The sequence below is a fragment of the Nicotiana sylvestris genome, chromosome 7, assembly GCF_000393655.2.
Source record: "Nicotiana sylvestris chromosome 7, ASM39365v2, whole genome shotgun sequence".
In the NCBI taxonomy this organism is placed as follows: Eukaryota; Viridiplantae; Streptophyta; class Magnoliopsida; order Solanales; family Solanaceae; genus Nicotiana; species Nicotiana sylvestris.
The window spans coordinates 95,861,022-95,879,451 of record NC_091063.1 but is presented as its reverse complement, the minus strand read 5'-3'; the positions used below and the strand labels follow the sequence as shown (position 1 = coordinate 95,879,451).

The 18,430-nt window shown below is 40.5% G+C and overlaps 1 protein-coding gene across 1 annotated transcript; it reads right to left on the bottom strand.

The window, feature by feature from the left end:
• Positions 1-651: 651 nt before the first annotated feature.
• On the bottom strand, positions 652-2,437 carry LOC104234173 (uncharacterized). The gene is made up of 2 exons (XM_009787699.2): positions 2,097-2,437; positions 652-1,621 (listed from the first exon to the last, which is right to left on the bottom strand). Exons 1-2 carry the CDS (start codon positions 2,245-2,247, stop codon positions 813-815), a joined length of 960 nt encoding a protein of 319 aa, XP_009786001.1. The 5' UTR covers positions 2,248-2,437; the 3' UTR covers positions 652-812.
• Positions 2,438-18,430: the final 15,993 nt, after the last annotated feature.

Genomic DNA, 18,430 nt, shown 5'->3' with positions numbered 1-18,430 from the left:
GCATTCTTTCTGTCACTTGTATTGACAATGGTGTAAGAAGCAAGACATCAACACATTACCTGGTGATAAGGTATGTATATGACTTATGAAGCATTTTCTGTCATGTAAAATTTATGCCAATTCTGCCTCCTATTTCTCATGCAAATCAACGAGGGAAGCTGTGAATGAATGAAACAGGCTGAGATAAATCGTCAAAGAATTTGCCCAGGATCAAAGAACCAGGCATGTTTTGTTGTCGACCAGACTGAGAAGCAGCTTGAAGGAACTTGGACAAATTCATGGACCATGAGGGGGACCAAGTTCAAATTAATTAAGGCGATTTCTTCACATCTGTCAAAACAGAATTACCTAACACCTGTGTTCGAGGGAGGTAGCAAGTACATAATGTGTTTAGTGATTGAATTTCGTCACTACACCTAAGAATTTGATGATGATGATGATGATGATGATGGCAAATGCTAAGATAAGAATATGAAGCTGGGAAAAAGAGGATATCTGAGGTGATGACCTATTGCAGTGAGGTTCTTAGGCATATGCTTATTAGAAAAATGCAAACAGCCATAATCTATCTTACATTGGTGTTGTATATAGATAGATATATAATCACTGTCCTATGACAGCCTTTATAGAACATGAAAAATTGATGCCCATTTCATTTGATGATATACGATAATAGTATGTACTGTTCAGAAACACTCCACAAACATATGTACAAAAAGAGCGGTGAAAGTTGTTCCGATCAAGCCCACCTTATCCCATAACATGGTGTTAATTAGCCACACCCAGAATCTGAGGAGAGAGAAATGGAGAATTCAACCATCTGTTGATCCTGCAAGGGGACTGAGGGAATGGGGACTTGGAGAAAAGCTACCATTTCTTTTGTCCACAGGAGAAAGACTGTCTGTTCTTTCCCCATAATCCTCATAATGCATACATCCATTGCCCCGGTTGTGGTTGTGCCTCGTGGTTGAATGGTAGTAATGTGGACTATGATCCACATGGTATCTCATCCCCTCAGCTCGCCCCACAGACCTAACAGAGATAAGTCTTTCCGGATCAACGGGTGGAGGTTTGCCAAACTGATGGACTGGCGGCTTGTAGTTGTTGAATTGATGATGGAAGCCGTGTCGTTGTTGTTGGCTAGTCATATTGAAAATGCTCGGGGAGCTATGAACTTTGTGCATTTGACTTCTATTGTGATAGTTACTTTGTGTGAAGATTTCCTGATTAACAACGCCTTCAGTCGTGCAGCTCTCTGGAGACCTTGGGGAGGAACAGACAGAGGAAATGCCAAAGGACGCATGGCTTATGCCTGGAGGCGGATGTAACCTGAATATTCCTGCTTCTGCAATACGAACAATGCCATTGACAGCATCAATGTATCTCTGTTCTAGTGGCTCTGAAGACGCGATGTGGTGGTCCAGGACAATAGGCTTTACTGGGAAGAGAAAGGCTCGGAGCCGTGGGACTCCTGCACTTTCACAACGATCGTATTCATCAAGCATGTGGCGTAGATCCTCGTCTGATTTTACTGAAACAAGGGCATCCAGGTCTTCAGGCACTAATTGATATTTCAGAACCATGTCGCCCTCAATTGGGCCACTCAGTTTCTTCATTAACTCTGCAAATGTACAACCAAAAATGGTTCATTGCAAAATTTGGATAAGAGAACGGGGACTTTTAAGATTAATGCAATAGAATCTTGAAGCAACAACAACCCAGTAAAATCCCACAAGTAGGGTCTGGGAAGGGTAGAGTATATGCAGACCTTATCCTCCCCGGAGGGATAAAGAGGCTGTTTTTGAAAGACCATCGGCTCAAGAAGAAGAAAATAAACAATAGACAATGGATCAATAACAACAACAAAAACTAGAAAAATAGTATTAGCAATTTAAGAAACAAAAAAATAGATATAAAAGCGATAATAATAACCCGCCAGCAATAGAATCTTGAAGCAGAGTCAAGAAAGGAAGATTGAGAATGATGCCAATAGCTGGTAATTAGCAGAGACTCTGAGCCATCATTTTCCATGCATTAAATAGGAAATGGAATATATATATATGACAAATAAAAGGCAAAAAGAAAAAGAAATGTACCATGAAATTTAATGTCCCGAGGAACGGAGATAACACGAGTCTCGCCTCCAACATACTTTAGGTGGCCGTCGGCTGGTCGGGGAAGAATCTTGCCTCCATGGCTGCATAATAACTTTATTTTATTCTTAGGAGAGTTCGGTGCTGAAGACATAATTAAGTATTTAAAAAAAAAAAATTCTATGTGCTTTGCATAAGAAAAAGATTCAGGCTCAATCACACAATTCAACAATGGGCTTCCTCCAACGTGATAAGTGAAAAATAAAAAAGGAGAAAAGATAAAACAAAAGGTGACAAAATTTATGTACACAACATAAGGATAGGGGGAGAAAAAAATAAAATGGTTTCAGAAATAAAGAACAGAAAAAAAAATGTTCAGGCATGAAAGTGACTGGCTTGTTATATTTATACATAGAATTTGATTGGGTCCAGTTTCCTTTTCTATACAGGCCAGTGAGGCCACATATTCTGTGTATGTCTGATTCTGACCCTTTTGAAAATGGTCAAATAATTAAGGACCTTCTGGTCAAATAGTATATTTGGATTTATTCTGAAGATTTCTTCATTGAATGTTGCTATACACCTGGTTTTGAAAGGGAAAATAATGGATTTTATACCTTTAGAAATCCCTGAATATTCTGGAAAATGAATAGAAATTATAGGATGCTTTTTCATAGGTCATTGTGTCTATTCAAGAAAGTAAGGTATTAATACGGTCGTAACATTGCAAAATATGCATTATAGAAGGGGTCAAGAATGAAATGCAATTACTTAAATAAAAGCTCATTAACCTTTTCACGTGCCAATTTTTCTTTATGTCCCAACTTAATTAGTCATGAGATTATTAAATTTAAAACTCGTGATATTGTGAATTAAATTGACACCTTTTTTTCTATATTTTTAATTTAAGGGGTTATCTTATATGGACCACGTATGGATTTCTTGTTATTAAACCTGTATTTGTAAATAATGATTCTGGAAATTAGAACGTTAGCTTATAAACGTAAATATAAATGAAATAGAAATTAATTCGAGCCCACTGAATTCACAGTGTTTCCTTAAGGAATTTAATCCCCTCCTAGTACCCAAGGTTATGGATTATTTCCTCCCAGGATAGAACGAATTACACACTGGTGTAGCGGTACTTCAAACCACCAGTGTTTCAGCGAACACAAAGTTCGGCAGCAAATCACACTTACGGTTGCTTTGTTTGTTGTTTAAAACAATGCAGAACAAGGGAGGAGGACTCAGAAGTCGAATGGAACTTCTGAGAGGAAGGAATGCAAAGTATAACCAACGTTGAGTTTTCGGTGAAGAGAAGATCAATAGCTCTCAATTTGTTTTGGTGTGTCATTCTCCAACTGCTGCTGCTCATATTTATAGCAGTCAGTTGTGAGACCCGCCCCCCTCCATGGTGGAGCATGCACTAGCTTGTTATGGAGCAAGCACTTGGCCATGGTGGGAGGAGCACTAGGCGGCTGCTATTGCAACTGGTGGTACAATACACGGATTGGAACATATCCGTTACAAATGCGGATAATCTTATGTTAATATTTACTATTAACAAATAAATTTGGTCCAAAAAATTAATCAATCGATCGATCATTTGACAAAATCCAAATCCGAAGCCGAAGCTGAGCCGAGCGACGACGACGACGACAACGCGAGGCTTGCCCTCTTCTTAACTCTTTAAGAGCTACAAGAAGAGTAATTGTATATATACCCACCAAAATCCTTTTCCTCTTCCAATGAGGGACAATGTTTCAAGAGAGGAAAACTTAAAATTTTACTCAAAAAATTCATTTTCCCTCCATTTCCCATTCACCCTCTTTTTAAGACTTTTCCATCTTAAAATCCTCAACAATCCCCCACATGTATGGGGACCGGCTATATCGCGGAAGTATGCATGCAAAAATTGTGTGATTTGCAAGCAAGGATTAATTGCATCTGGATAAGTAGGTTTCCCTTTGAACTTTCCGTAGTGAATTTATGTCGGATATACTCGGTCAATCGGTAGATTTGATATCTTTGAACCGTCGATCTTTGGTGTATACCTAGACAACCATAAGTCACACAATCAACCCTTAACCGTTTTTGGTTCTCATTGTTATGTTCGTTTCAGCCATGAACACCGTCTGGTTTCATAAGTACGTAGAGAACTGGCCTTACGGAATTCTCCTTGAAGCGGCTAACACTTCACACTTACATAGGTGATTCCTAAATGTGTCGTCCAGTAGATACACTATTTGATATACCCCGTATCAAACTTAGAAATTATTAAAAAACCCTTAATGTTTTCTCCTTGGTACTGAACATTGTCTCATTACGAGAATGGACTAAAATTTAGTTGACAATGTTGAACTATCATTAATGACTTTGTTTGATCTCCTTGAACCTAGATCTTGGGATCTCCAGTCTTCTAGGTAGAGTTACCGCCACAATGACTTATTCTCGGCCATAGCCCCATTCCCCTTGATGATTTCTCAACTAACTCTCTAGTTAGGCCTTTTGTAAGTGGATCCGACACATTATCACTTGACTTTACATAGTCAATCGTGATAATTCCTCTAAAGAGTAATTGCCTAACGATTTTATGTCTTCGTCATATATGACGAGATTTACCGTTATACATAACGCTCCCAGCCCTTCCAATTGTAGCTTGACTATCACAATGTATGCATATTGGTGCCAACGGTTTGGGCCAAAATGGAATATCTTCCAAGAAATTCCGGAGCCATTCAGCTTCTTCACTGGCTTTATCTAAGGCTATGAACTCAACCTCCATTGTAGAGCGGGCAATACATGTTTGTTTGGACGACTTCCAATATACCGCTCCTCCACCAATAGTGAATACATATCCACTCGTGGACTTAGAATCAGCTGAACCGATGATCCAATTTCATCACAGTATCCCTCAATCACCGTAGGGAATTTACTGTAGTGCAAATTAAAGTTCTGGGTATGTTCTAAATATCCCAAAACTCGTTTCATTGCCATCCAATGAGATTGACCTGGATTGCTCGTATATCGGCTCAATTTACTTATAGCACAAGCTATATCTGGTCGTGTACAATTCATGATATACATTAAGCATCCCAACACACGAGCGTAATCCAATTGTGATATGCTTTGGCCTTTATTCTTTGCTAGTGCAAGATTCACGTCAATTGGAGTCTTTGCAATTTTAAAGCCCAAGTGCTCGAATTTTTCAATTATTGTCTTAATATAATGAGATTGTGACAATGCCAGACCTTGAGGAGTCTTATGGATCTTAATTCCCAGAATTAAATTAGCAACTCCCAAGTCTTTCATATCAAACTTGCTAGTGAGCATACGCTTAGTAGTATTTATATTGGCAATTTCATTGCTCATTATCAGCATATCATCTACATATAGGCAAACAATGACTATGTGATTTGGAACATTTTTAATGTACACACATTTATCACATTCATTTATCTTAAAACCATTTGACACCATTGTTTGGTCAAATTTCGCATGCCATTGTTTGGGTGCTTGTTTTAATCCGTAAAGGGACTTAACAAGTCTACATACCTTCTTTTCTTTACCTGGAACCACAAACCCTTCAGGTTGTTCCATGTAAATTTCTTCCTCCAACTCTCCATTTAAGAAGGCCGTCTTAACATCCATTTGATGAATTTCAATACCATACACTGCAGCTAATGCTACTAACATCCGTATGGACGTAATTCTTGTAACTGGAGAGTATGTATCAAAGTAGTCAAGACCTTCTCGTTGTCTATACCCTTTGACTACAAGTCTTGCCTTGAATTTATCAATAGTGCCATCATATTTCATTTTTCTCTTAAAAATCCATTTAGAACCCAAAGGTTTATTTCCATGAGGAAGATCAACCAATTCCCATGTATGGTTATTCAAAATGGATTCTATTTCACTATTGACTGCCTCTTTCCAAGACAATGATTCCGAAGAAGACATAACTTCTTTAAATGTTTGAGGCTCATTCTCCAATAAGAAAGTCACAAAATCTGGTTCAAATGAAGTAGACGTTCTTTGATGTTTACTACGTCTTGGATCCTCCTGATTAAATGTACTTTCTTTTGTTTCTTCCCGAGGTCGTTTAGATCCTTCACTAAACAACTCACATTCCTTTTTATACGGATATATATTTTCAAAGAACCCAGCATTATCTGATTCTATAACCGTATTATTATGAATGTCGGGATTTTCTGATTTATGAACCAGAAATCGATATGCTTTACTATTGGTAGCATTCAATCAACTGTTTTCGGTCCTATTTTTACCCTTTTGGGTTTAGGAACTTGCACTTTTGCCAAACACCCCCACACTTTAAAATGATTCAAGTTGGGCTTCCTTCCTTTCCATTTTTCATATGGAATGGATTGTGTTTTGCTATGGGGTACTCGATTTAGTATTCGGCTAGCCGTAAGAATGGCTTCCCCCCACAAGTTCTGTGGCAAACCAGAACTTATCAACAATGCGTTCATCATCTACTTTAATGAATGATTCTTTCTTTCCGCAATCCTATTGGATTGGGGCATGTAAGGGGCTGTTGTTTGATGAATAATTCCATATTCTAAACATATTTGTTCAAGAGAAGATTCATATTCACCACCCCTATCACTTCTTATCATTTTGATTTTCTTGTTAAGTTGCGTTTCAACTTCATTTTTGTATTGCTTGAATGCGTCTATTGCTTCATCTTTACTATTAAGTAAGTAAACATAGCAATATCGAGTACTATCGTCAATAAAAGTTATGAAATACTTCTTTCCACCGCGAGATGGTATTGACTTCATGTCACAAATATCTGTGTGAATTAAGTCTAAAGGATTTGAATTCCTTTCAACCGACTTATAAGGATGTTTAACATACTTAGATTCCACACATATTTGACATTTTGATTTTTCGCATTCAAACTTAGGCAATACTTCCAAGTTAATCATTTTTCGCAAGGTTTTATAATTGACATGACCCAAACGTACATTCCATAAATCATTTGACTCAAGTAACTAAGAAGAAGCTGAAATTTTATTATTATTTTCAATAATCATTACATTCAGCTTGAAAAGGCCCTCGGTGAGGTAACCTTTTCCTACAAACATTTCATTCTTACTTATTACAACCTTGTCGAATACAAAAATGCACTTGAAACCGTGCTTTACAAGAAGTCCAGTAGAGACTAAGTTCTTCCTAATCTCGGGAACATGAAGGACGTTGTTCAAAGTCATGACCTTGCCAGAAGTCATCTTGAGAAATATCTTACCGTATCCTTCAATTTTTGCTGTAGCAGCATTTCCCATAGAGAGCGTCTCTTCGGGTCCAGCAGAAGCATATGTAGAAAATGCTTCCCTCACAGCACAAACATGGCGAGTGGCTCCAGAATCAATCCACCACTCCTTTGGGTTTCCTACCAGGTTGCATTCAGAAAGCATGGCGCACAAGTCATCAACATCATCATGCTTTTCTACCATGTTTGCTTGACCCCTTTGCTTGTCTTTCTTCCGAGCACGACACTCCGTAGATTTGTGTCCGGTTTTCCCACAGTTGTAGCAGTTTCCACTGAACCGCTTCTTGCTTGGGTTGTATTTCGGACCAGAAGCCTTCTTTCTCTTTTTGTTATCTTCAACAATATTTGCTCCCATTATTGTTGAATTTCCACGGCCTCTCCTTTCAGCAACTTTATTTTCCTCTTCGATTCTCAATCGAACAATGAGATCTTCAAGGGACATCTCTTTTCGTTTGTGTTTCAAATAAGTTTTGAAGTCCTTCCACAATGGAGGCAACTACTCAATTATTGTTGCTGCTTGGAATGCTTCATTGATGACAAGACCTTCAATGAAAATTTCGTTAGTAAAAATACTAAAAATTTTACTTTCAACATCAGTATTCATTTGAAATATACCTTCAGCAATTAGATCATGAATAATCACTTGCAATTCCTGGACTTGGGTAATAACAGACTTGCTATCTACTATTTTGTAGTCCAAAAATTTTGCAGCGACGAATTTCTTCATCCCGACATCTTCAGTTTTGTATTTCTTTTCAAGCACATTCCACAATTCTTTTGATGTCTCCACGCCATTGTATACATTATACAGATTATCATCTAGTGCGCTAAGAATATAATTCTTGCACAAAAAGTCAGAATGCTTCCACGCCTCAATCACGAGAAAGCTTTCATTCTCTGAAGTTTCATCTGGCAGATCAGGAACATCTTCCTTGATGAACTTCTGTAGACATAACATAGTCAAGTAGAAGAACATCTTCTACTGCCAGCGCTTGAAATCAATCCCGAAATTATTTTCGGGTTTCTCTGTCGATGCCAACACCGGTGTTCAGCTTGTCGATGCGTTGGCAGTCACCATCGGAACAACTTGATTTCCGTTATCATTCGCCATATTTTTTCCTGTAAAAAATGACAAACAAATGTTTAATAAATGTTTAAAACTGGAGTAAAAAATCACGTAGATTTTAATCTCCAACAAATGCCACGAAGGCTTTACTCTCCAAACGGGAGTACACAAAACCACAAAGGTTTTAGTTTCCAGAATAATAAGAATAACACAAATACAAAAATTAAAATTATTAAATTCCTTAAGCTTGTTAGTTAACCTGTATTTGTAAATAATGATTCTGGAAATTAGAACGTTAGCTTATAAACGTAAATATAAATGAAATAGAAATTAATTCGAACCCAATGAATTCACAGTATTTCCTTAAGAAATTTAATCCCCTCCTAGTACCTAAGGTTATGGATTATTTCCTCCCAGGATAGAACGAATTACACACTGGTGTAGCGCTACTTCAAACCCTAGTGTTTCAGCGAACACAAAGTTTGGCAGCAAATCACACTTACTGTTGCTTTGTTTGTAGTTTAAAACAATGCAAAACAAGGGAGGAGAACTCAGAAGTCGAATGGAAATTCTGAGAGGAAGGAATGCAAATTATAGGCAACGTTGACTTTTCGGTGAAGAGAAGATCAATAGCTCTCAATTTGTTTCGGTGTGTCATTCTCCAACTGCTGCTGCTCATATTTATAGCAGTCAATTGTGAGATCCGCCCCCCTCCATGGTGGAGCATGCACTAGCTTGTTATGGAGCAAGCACCTGACCATGGTGGGAGGAGCACTAGGCGGCTGCTATTGCAACTGGTGGTACAATAGATGGATTGGAACATATCCATTACAAATGCGGATAATCTTACGTTAATATTTACTATTAATAAATAAATTTGATCCAAAAAATTAATCAATCGATCATTTGACCAAATCCAAAGCCAAAGCCGAAGACGAAGCCGAAGTCGTAGTCGTAGCCGAAGCCGTAGCAGAAGCCGAGCCGAGCCGAGCCGAGCGTGCGACGACGATGACGGAGCAAGGCTTGCCAGCAAATCACACTAACGGTTGCTTTGTTTGTAGTTTAAAACAATGCAAAACAAGGGAGGAGAACTCAGAAGTCGAATGGAAATTCTGAGAGGAAGGAATGCAAAGTATAGCCAATGTTGAGTTTTCGGTGAAGAGAAGATCAATAGCTCTCAATTTGTTTCGGTGTGTCATTCTCCAACTGCTGTTGCTCATATTTAAAGCAGTCAGTTGTGAGACCCGCCCCCTCCATGGTGGAGCATGAACTAGCTTGTTATGGAGCAAGCACCTGGCCATGGTGGGAGGAGCACTAGGCGGCTGCTATTGCCACTGGTGGTACAATAGACGGATTGGAACATATCCGTTACAAATGCGGATAATCTTACGTTAATATTTACTATTAATAAATAAATTTGGTCCAAAAAATTAATCAATTGATCATTTGACCAAATCCGAAGCCGAAGCCGTAGCAGAAGCCGAGCCGAGCCGAGCGAGCGACGACGACAACGGCTCGAGGCTTGCCAGCAAATCACACTTACAGTTTGTTTGTAGTTTAAAACAATGCAAAACAAGGGAGGAGAACTCAGAAGTCGAATGGAAATTCTGAGAGGAAGGAATGCAAAGTATAGCCAACGTTGAGATTTCGGTGAAGAGAAGGTCAATAGCTCTCAATTTGTTTCGGTGTGTCATTCTCCAACTGCTGCTACTCATATTTATAGCAGTCAGTTGTGAGACCCGCCCCCCCTCCATGGTGGAGCATGCACTAGCTTGTTATGGAGCAAGCACCTGGCCATGGTGGGAGGAGCACTAGGCGGCTGCTATTGCAACTGGTGGTACAATACACGGATTGGAACATATCCGTTACAAATGCGGATAATCTTACGTTAATATTTATTATTAATAAATAAATTTGGTCAAAAAAATTAATCAATCGATCATTTGACCAAATCCGAAGCCGTAGCCGTAGCAGAAGCCGAGCTGAGCCGAGCGAGCGACAACGTCGACGGCGCGAGGCTTGCCCTCTTCTTAATTCTTTAAGAGCTACAAGACGAGTAATTATATATATACCCACCAAAATCCTTTTCCTCTTCCATTGAAGGACAATATTTCAAGAGAGGAAAACTTAAAATTTTACTCAAAAATTTCATTTTCCCTCCATTTCCCATTCACCCTCTTTTTATGATTTTTCCATCTTAAAATCCTCAACATTTCTCTACAATTATCATTTGACAAAATGATAAAATGACACATTTATTATTTGGCTCAACGTTCAAACAATTGGGACGCCATTGATTATTAATTTGTTTTGTATTCATGATACTATCAAACTAAATTGCCATGCACTTGTGGATTTACTAATTAATTTCATTGTGAAAGCTATTGCTTCTTCAAAATTTTTGCTAACCCACTGCAGCAATGCCTTGCCACGCCAGACTCTCTATTTCCATTTTTAGTCTATTTCTATAAACAAATAAAAATTGAATTGTAACTAAAGAATAGTTAAAGATATACTAATTTGTCGTTTGAATAACTTAGGTTATAGCACCTCAATTTTATTTTAGAATTTTGCTATCGTTTTTTCTTTAATTTATTTTTTTGGGCTGCGGGGATGTGTGTGTGTGTGTGGGGGGGGGGGGGTTTACTTTTATTTGTCCACTATACTTGTTTATCCTTAAAATGGATAACAATTGAATTTATATGCGATTTTAAAGAAATGCGGGTTGATTCAACACAAATAATCAAGAATATTAGATAAATGAGCTAAAGATATAGTGAATAATCAATCGAGTCGTATCGTTATGGCCTAGCTTAAACTTGGACCGAGCAATAATTTTTGCCCTCGATCGGGTCCTAGGCTCGAAGCCATACAAGAACAAAGAACAAAAATAAAGTAAAGACTTTGCAGTGGGTAGAGAAATGAGTTTGTATTGTCTTGGTATGCGTGTTACAATGTGTCTTATCAAAGAAAAACTTTCTCATTTATTAGTAGGAGAGTTTCATCCCTAGTACAATTCTAAAAAAGGTAAAAATCCTCCTTTCTCGTCAATTACTGATCCGCTGCCAATGTCGGGCAAGATATACGGTGTGATATGCAGTGGGGTGCGGATATCACGGCCCTCTGTTGGTTGTGTGCAACCATTGTTGTGTTTTCCAAGGTTTTGGAGCTTGTTCCGGGTTCAGGGAAGTGTTGTCCTATCAGACCTGGTTGCGAGCACTCCATTCGGGCCTCAGTACAAGAAGTTCCCAGCTCCGATTCTAATCCCATATAGTCATGTGCTTGCTTCGTTTAACCCACCGAAAAATTGAGGTGCTCATTAGCCCCGGTTTTACCCGTATACAGATAGTCCCCTCGTTTCCTAGAGAGTAGATTTGCCAAAATTATGAAAAATGATAGATGAACCCCAGTTCCTTCCTTCGCACGTTACAACCGAGATAACGGATAAGCCAAAACGTACCATCAGACGCGTCGTTCTGACTTTGGACACGTGTTGATCGTGGGCTGGTTGCCTTCGTATGCAAAACATCACGTGTTTCCCCCTATAAAATCTTCGCCCCCTTTCACTTCTTTCACTTTCTGATCCTAACTTTGATCTTTGAATCTTACAAAGACTTTCAGCTTTCTCAGATCTTCATACCTCGCTTCTTGAATCTTCACATCTCCATCTTCAACCTCCAAACCTTCATATATATTCTTGGATTTTCAACCCAGGAATTCATTTCTTCATTTCTAACCTTCAAATCTTCATACACCCTCTTCAAATCTTCATACATTTCCTAGATTGCGATGGCAAAAACCTCCAAATCGGTTCCTTAGCAGGTTGTCCCTTCATCTTCCCACCCGGCCACAAATGCTGAGGTAGCTGCTTCTGAGATGGCTGCACCCGAGGAAGTTGCTCCCGAGGAAGTTGTCCCCGAGATAGCTGCTCCCAAGCCCCCCATGAAAAGCTTTATACCCAAGAGTTGTTCAATTGCAGATGACTTCAAAGTTGAGAAGGCCTCATCCAAACAGGACTGGAATGAAGGAGCATGGAGATACATATGCTCCATTACTGAAGATACTCTTTCTATAGTCCGAGAGTATTGTAAATGGGAAGGCAATGACATGGTTTTCCTCGGGCCTGAGGACGATATTGCTACTCATTTGGAGGGGTATTTAAGTGTTTACACTTACCCCTTCACACTGGGCCTGGTAGACCCAGTAGTTTTGGCCTTTTGCAAGAGATATGAGGTGTGCCTTGGGCAAATCCACCTGTCTCTTCGGAGGATCGTGATCCTCCTATGTTATTTTTTAAACAACACCAAATCTCCTCAGTTCACCCTAGACCACCTACTCCGCCTGTACAGTCCTCGAATTTTCTGAGGGGGACTAATCAAGCTCGCTCACCGGGCCAGCAAGGATCCCTTTTCGAGCATCAGCGAGGATTGAGATCGAGGATGACAGGGACGCTTTGTTCGGGTGAAAACGGAAGATTTGATCCCTCCCGAATTCCTACCATTTTCCGAGAAGTAGAATGCATCTCGTAAGTGTAGCCTTTCCTTAAGTGTCAATTTTCCTTCATTTCCTTTATCATCATCAGTATTTGTGCTCGTGCAGTTGTTGCCCGGTTTCCCAATGTGGTCCTCTGGCTCAAGGAGTGGATTGAAAGCATCTGCAAGTAGATGTCATACTTCGAGCGCGCATGGAGAAAACTTTCAAAAGGCAGATGGGAGGCCCGTTCTCATGGTAAGGTTCTTTTCTGAATAGTTATTACTATGCCTCAAAATTACATAATGCTGACCTTTTCTTTTTTCTTCGCAGGTTTCCCTAAGACCATCGAACTTAGGCCACTGGAAGGGAACAAGGAAGCATCCTTATCCGTTGATCCCTCCGTTATGGGACACCCGGGCTGCTACAAAGGAGGAGAAGAAGAAAAAGAGAAAGTTCTCTGGTTCCCCAGACCCCGACGCGAAAATAAAAAAGAGGGCGGCTACCCAAACTCGCAAGCCCAAGAAGAATACCAAGTCTAGGATACCAGACCCTGACTTTCTTTATCGACTCAAGGATGAGTCCAATGAAGATAATATCTTTGTCGCCCATGGATCGACCCCCACCATGGAACAGTCGAAGACTGGGGAGAGGGGACATGAGGTTGACCCCCTTCTGGTTGGAGAGGCCGAAGCAGAAATAGAGGCTGCGACCTCTCAAGAAACCGCTCCTTTCCTGAAGGAGGCGACCGGTGTGATTGACATCATCAAGACTCCCTCCTACACAGAGTCTGTGCTCGAAGAGGCCCAATCGGGCAAAGAAAAATCAAGTGAAGGAGCACAAAGTACAGAAGACCCTCTCCACTCTTCTTCGATGGCATGGATATGTCTATATTTTAAGATTTGTCCGGGTTAGGCTAGCTAGAGATATTGAAGAAGGATGTGCATTTGGGAGCTGACGGTCCGAGCACAAGCCCGAGATTGGTGAAGTTGTTCCCTGTGCCGAGTGCGGACCCTGAGTGCAAGAGGATGGTTGTTCACATAGTCTCGGAGGATACCCGGGTCCTATCCGCTCTGGTAGGCATAGCCAGCTACCTCAGATTCCTGGCGACTGAGGAGGATCTAGAAAAGATGAATGAGATGGGCACGTCAAGTCTCTTCAACGAGGCACAATAGGCTTTGAACCGGGTAAGGCTCTAACACTTTCAAACTCCCCTTATGAATCACTTAGGTTTTACTTTGATGTTTCTTACTTAGTTCTCTTGCTTTATAGGCTTCAATGCTTTACCACAAGAGCTTCCTTTGGTACTACTTGGAAACTAGCTAGCTCGAGTTCGAGCTCAAGGAGAAGGTCCATAAGATGGACATGTATAGGCTTTTGAGTGAGCAACAGGACGAGGCCCTTAAGGACCTCCCGTTTCTCTAGGTCAAGCTGGAAAAAACTCGAAAGGAAGCATCAACCTTGAAATGGGATCATGCCGACCTAGTTGAAAAGGTAAAGGTCTTTGAAGATAAGAACGAGCAGCTAGTCGCAATAACAAACAACACGACTTCGCAGGTTCAATAGAAGATGGATATGATAGATCAGATGTAAGTTGAGATGGACGAGGTCAAGGCCTAGATCGAAGTGTGGAAGGGCAGGATAGACCGACTGGCCTCATAGAAGGAGGCTGCAAAGGTAGAGCTACCATCGATGGAGGACCAACTTCGGGTGGTAAAAGACAAAGCTGACATATGGTCTTAGCTGAATGATGGTCTTCGAGCACAGCTGAGCTCGCCCACCGGAGAGCGGTATGCCCTCGGTAGGGAATATTAGGCACTGAAGTCCAAGTTAGAAATAACCTCCATTGATGCCGAAGAAATGGTGACCCAATACAAGGCAGTTGTGGAGGCTACCGAGATCTGCCTAAAGACAAAGGCTGAATACATGAAACGGCTATCCCAAAGGGAGACCCTCGAAGAAATCCATGCCCGAGGCTTTGACTTATTGGCCGAGATTGAGGAAGCAAAGAGATTCGAGGTCAAGGTGAAGGAGCTATACGACCCCGAGGATGCCGAGGGCTCTGATGATTCCAGTTGTGAAGACTAGGCGTAGATACCTTATCATCTTTTTTTAGTTTTTGTCTTTCTTTATGAACATTTTTGTTTATTTTGAGGCCGTATTTGTTGGGCTTTTGTAAATATATTCCGAAAAATTCTTAAAGATAGCTCTGGAGGCACATGTTTAGCAAGGATAGCTAATATGCACCAACAAAGATGACTCACTGGAAAACTAACAGGAAACCTAATTCGCAGCAAATGGAGTCGGTGGACAGTAATGAGGAAACTTCTAATCGAATAGTTACACCTGAAACAAGAATTGTAAAACAGCTAGCTCCGGTACAATTGCTACAGTGGATGCTAGGGATGGGGAGTGCATCAAAAATCATGCAAGCCCCGCTGCCTAAGGAAGTTGAAATTACAAAACTAATGGAGAACACTGTGGCTACGACAACAAGGAAATTGACCTATTTACTGGATCTAGGGAAGAAAAGAGAACTATGGCAGATGTGGTCAAAGGGAATAGAACAGTACAACAAGGGTTATAACTCAATTTCTATCAGCTTTAGGTTAGGGATGAAGTTAAAATTGTGAAGATGAATCAGAAGGAAATAGAGTTGCAATGTCAAAAATGGGAATCATCACTCATTGGATACGTCATGAGAGGAAATCCAACCTTCAAGGAGATGCTGGAGTTTGCATATGTGGTGTGGAATTCAGTCACTACTCCTACGGTATTGTTACATGATGATGGTTACTTCATATTTCGATTTGATTTAGTTGAGGACAAAATGTAGATTATGGCAAAAGGACCATATACTTTCAATAATAGTCCAATGGTGCTGAAGAATTGGGAGCAAGACTTTGGGTTTGATAAAGAGACTATGCGTGTGATACCACTGTGGGTCACATTCCCAGGCGTACCTATTAAATGGTGGGCTGGGGAAAATCTGGAAAGAATTGCAAGTTGTTTGGGCAAGCCTATATGTACTGACAGACTCATGGCACAGTGTGAACGAATTTCCTATGCTCGTGTGTTGATAGAAATGGATATAACACGGCCATTACCAGATGCACCGAATATAGAAATCCTGATGGTAGAATAAGGGAGCAAATATTGGACTATGAATGGAAGCCCAAATTATGTCAAGGGTGCAACCAATTTGGTCACTCTAATGGGGAATGCAAGTGGTAAAACAGGAAGGGAGGCAAATAAAGATGAATAAGGGTAAAAAGCAGAAATGGGCGAGGAAGACTAAGGCTGATATAAATGAAGAGATTGAACCACCTATTGCAGACAAAGAAACAAATGACAAGAAGGATTCACAAGAGGAGATATAGGAGACTCAAATACAGGTTGGGGGCAGAGGCAAACAAGCAATGGTATACCATGGTACATCAAGTAATAAAGACCAACTAACAATGGATTATGAGGAGCTGACAAGGAGAAATAAATATGCAACATTGAGGATTCAGGAGAGTGAGCCTCCCGATAGTAATGGAGGCAATGAGTATAACCAAATGTAGAGGATTACTAAAGGGCATACTCCAACAACTATACCACCAATATGATATTCAACACATGGAATATAAGAGGACTAAACAAATCTTTTAAACAGAGAAAGTTTAAAGATTTCCTAGTAACAAATAAAATTGAAATGGTAGGATGTTTGGAGACTAGAGTTAAACAAAGGAGAGCAAGGAGTATCCAAAAGAAGATAGGAAGATATGTATAATTTATTGTAATAGTTATAGAGATATCAAATTACTGAGTCATACCATGAAAGTTTGGGAGAGAGTGGTAGAAATGAGAGTGTGGAGGACGGTGTCTATTTCAGACAACCAGTTCAGGTTCATGCCGGGGCGTTCTACCACAAAAGCTATCCACCTTATTAGGAGGATGGTGAAACAGTACATGGATAGGAAGAAGGATCTACACATGTTGTTTATTGATCTAGAGAAAACGTACGACAGGGTTCCTAGGGAGGTCCTATGGAGTTGCTTGGAGGCTAAAGGGGTTTTGATTGCCTATTATGGTGATTAAAGACATGTATGATGGATCTAAGACTCGGGTTAGGATAAGGAGGCGATTCAGAGCATTTTCCGGTTGTATGGGGTTGCACCAAGGGTCTGTGCTCAGCCCATTCCTATTTGCCCTGGTGATGGATGCACTGACTCATCATATTCAAGGGGAGGTGCCATGGTGTATGCTATTTTCTGATGACATAGTTCTGATTGATGAGACACGAGGCGACATCAATAAGAGGTTAGAGGTTTGGAGACATTCCCTTGAGTCTAAGGGTTTCAAGTTGAGCAGGACTAAGATGGAGTACCTCGAGTGCAAATTTGGTGTCGAGCCGACGGAAGCCGGAGAGGATGTGAGGCTTGACTCTCAACTCATTTCCAAGAGGGATAGTTTCAAGTACCTTGGGTCAGTTATTAAGGGGATTGGGGAGATCGAATAGGATGTCACACACCATATAGGGGTGGGGTGGATAAAGTGGAGGTTAGCGTTGGGAGTCCTGTGTGACAAGAAAGTGTCATTGTTACTAAAAGGTAAATTTTATAGAGCAGTGGTTAGGTCTGCCATGTTGTACGGGACTGAGTGTTGGGCGGTTAAGAACTCATACATCCAGAAGATGAAAGTAGCAGAGATAAGGATGTTGAGGTGGATGTGCGAACATACTAAGATGGATAAGATTAGGAATGAAGATATTCGGGAGAAGGTGGGCATGGCCCCCATGGAGGACAAGATGCAAGAAGCAAGACTCAGATGGTTCGGGCACATTCAGAGGAGAAGCAATGATGCACCGGTGAGGAGGTGTGGGCGACTAGCTGTGGTGGGCACGAGGAGAGGTAGAGGGCAGCCCAAGAAGTATTGGGGAGAGGTGATCAGGCAGGACCTGGCGCGACTTAGGATTACTGAGGACATGGCCCTTGATAGAGAATTGTGGAGGTCGAACATTAAGGTTGTAGGTTAAGAGGAAGTTGTGAATATTTCTACGGCGCACCAGAGTGAGACTAGCCAGTTAGGATTTAGTTTTAGGATGCTAGTGGTTATCTACTGATGCAAGCCTTTATCTGCTGGTTATTGTTGTACTTTCCATCTATTTCGTATTTCTTATATTGTTGTTATTTTATTAGAATTCTATTGATGGTACTAATATATCGTCTCTTTGTTGCCTTCTTGAGCCGATGGTCTCCTGGAAACAACCTCTCTGCCCCTCGGGGTAGGGGTAAAGTCTGTGTACACATTACCCTCCTTAGACTCCACTTGTGGGATTACACTGGGCCGTTGTTGTATTCTGAAGCTCCTAATAGTAGAATATGGATGTGCTGGAAGGGAACAAAAGTAAATCTAGTGGTGTTGAAGCTATCTTCACAATTGATTCACTGCCATATACAAGATAGAAACTCTGTTTTTCAGAGCTACTTAACTATTATGTATGGGTTACATACTATAGCTGAT

Excerpts from the sequence above, each read along its gene's own strand:
- LOC104234173 (XM_009787699.2), bottom strand. The coding sequence starts at position 2,247 with ATGTCTTCAGCACCGAACTCTCCTAAGAATAAAATAAAGTTATTATGC. Across the intron at positions 1,622-2,096 it reads TCGGGACATTAAATTTCATG|AGTTAATGAAGAAACTGAGT; the intron begins GTACATTTCTTT and ends GTACATTTGCAG.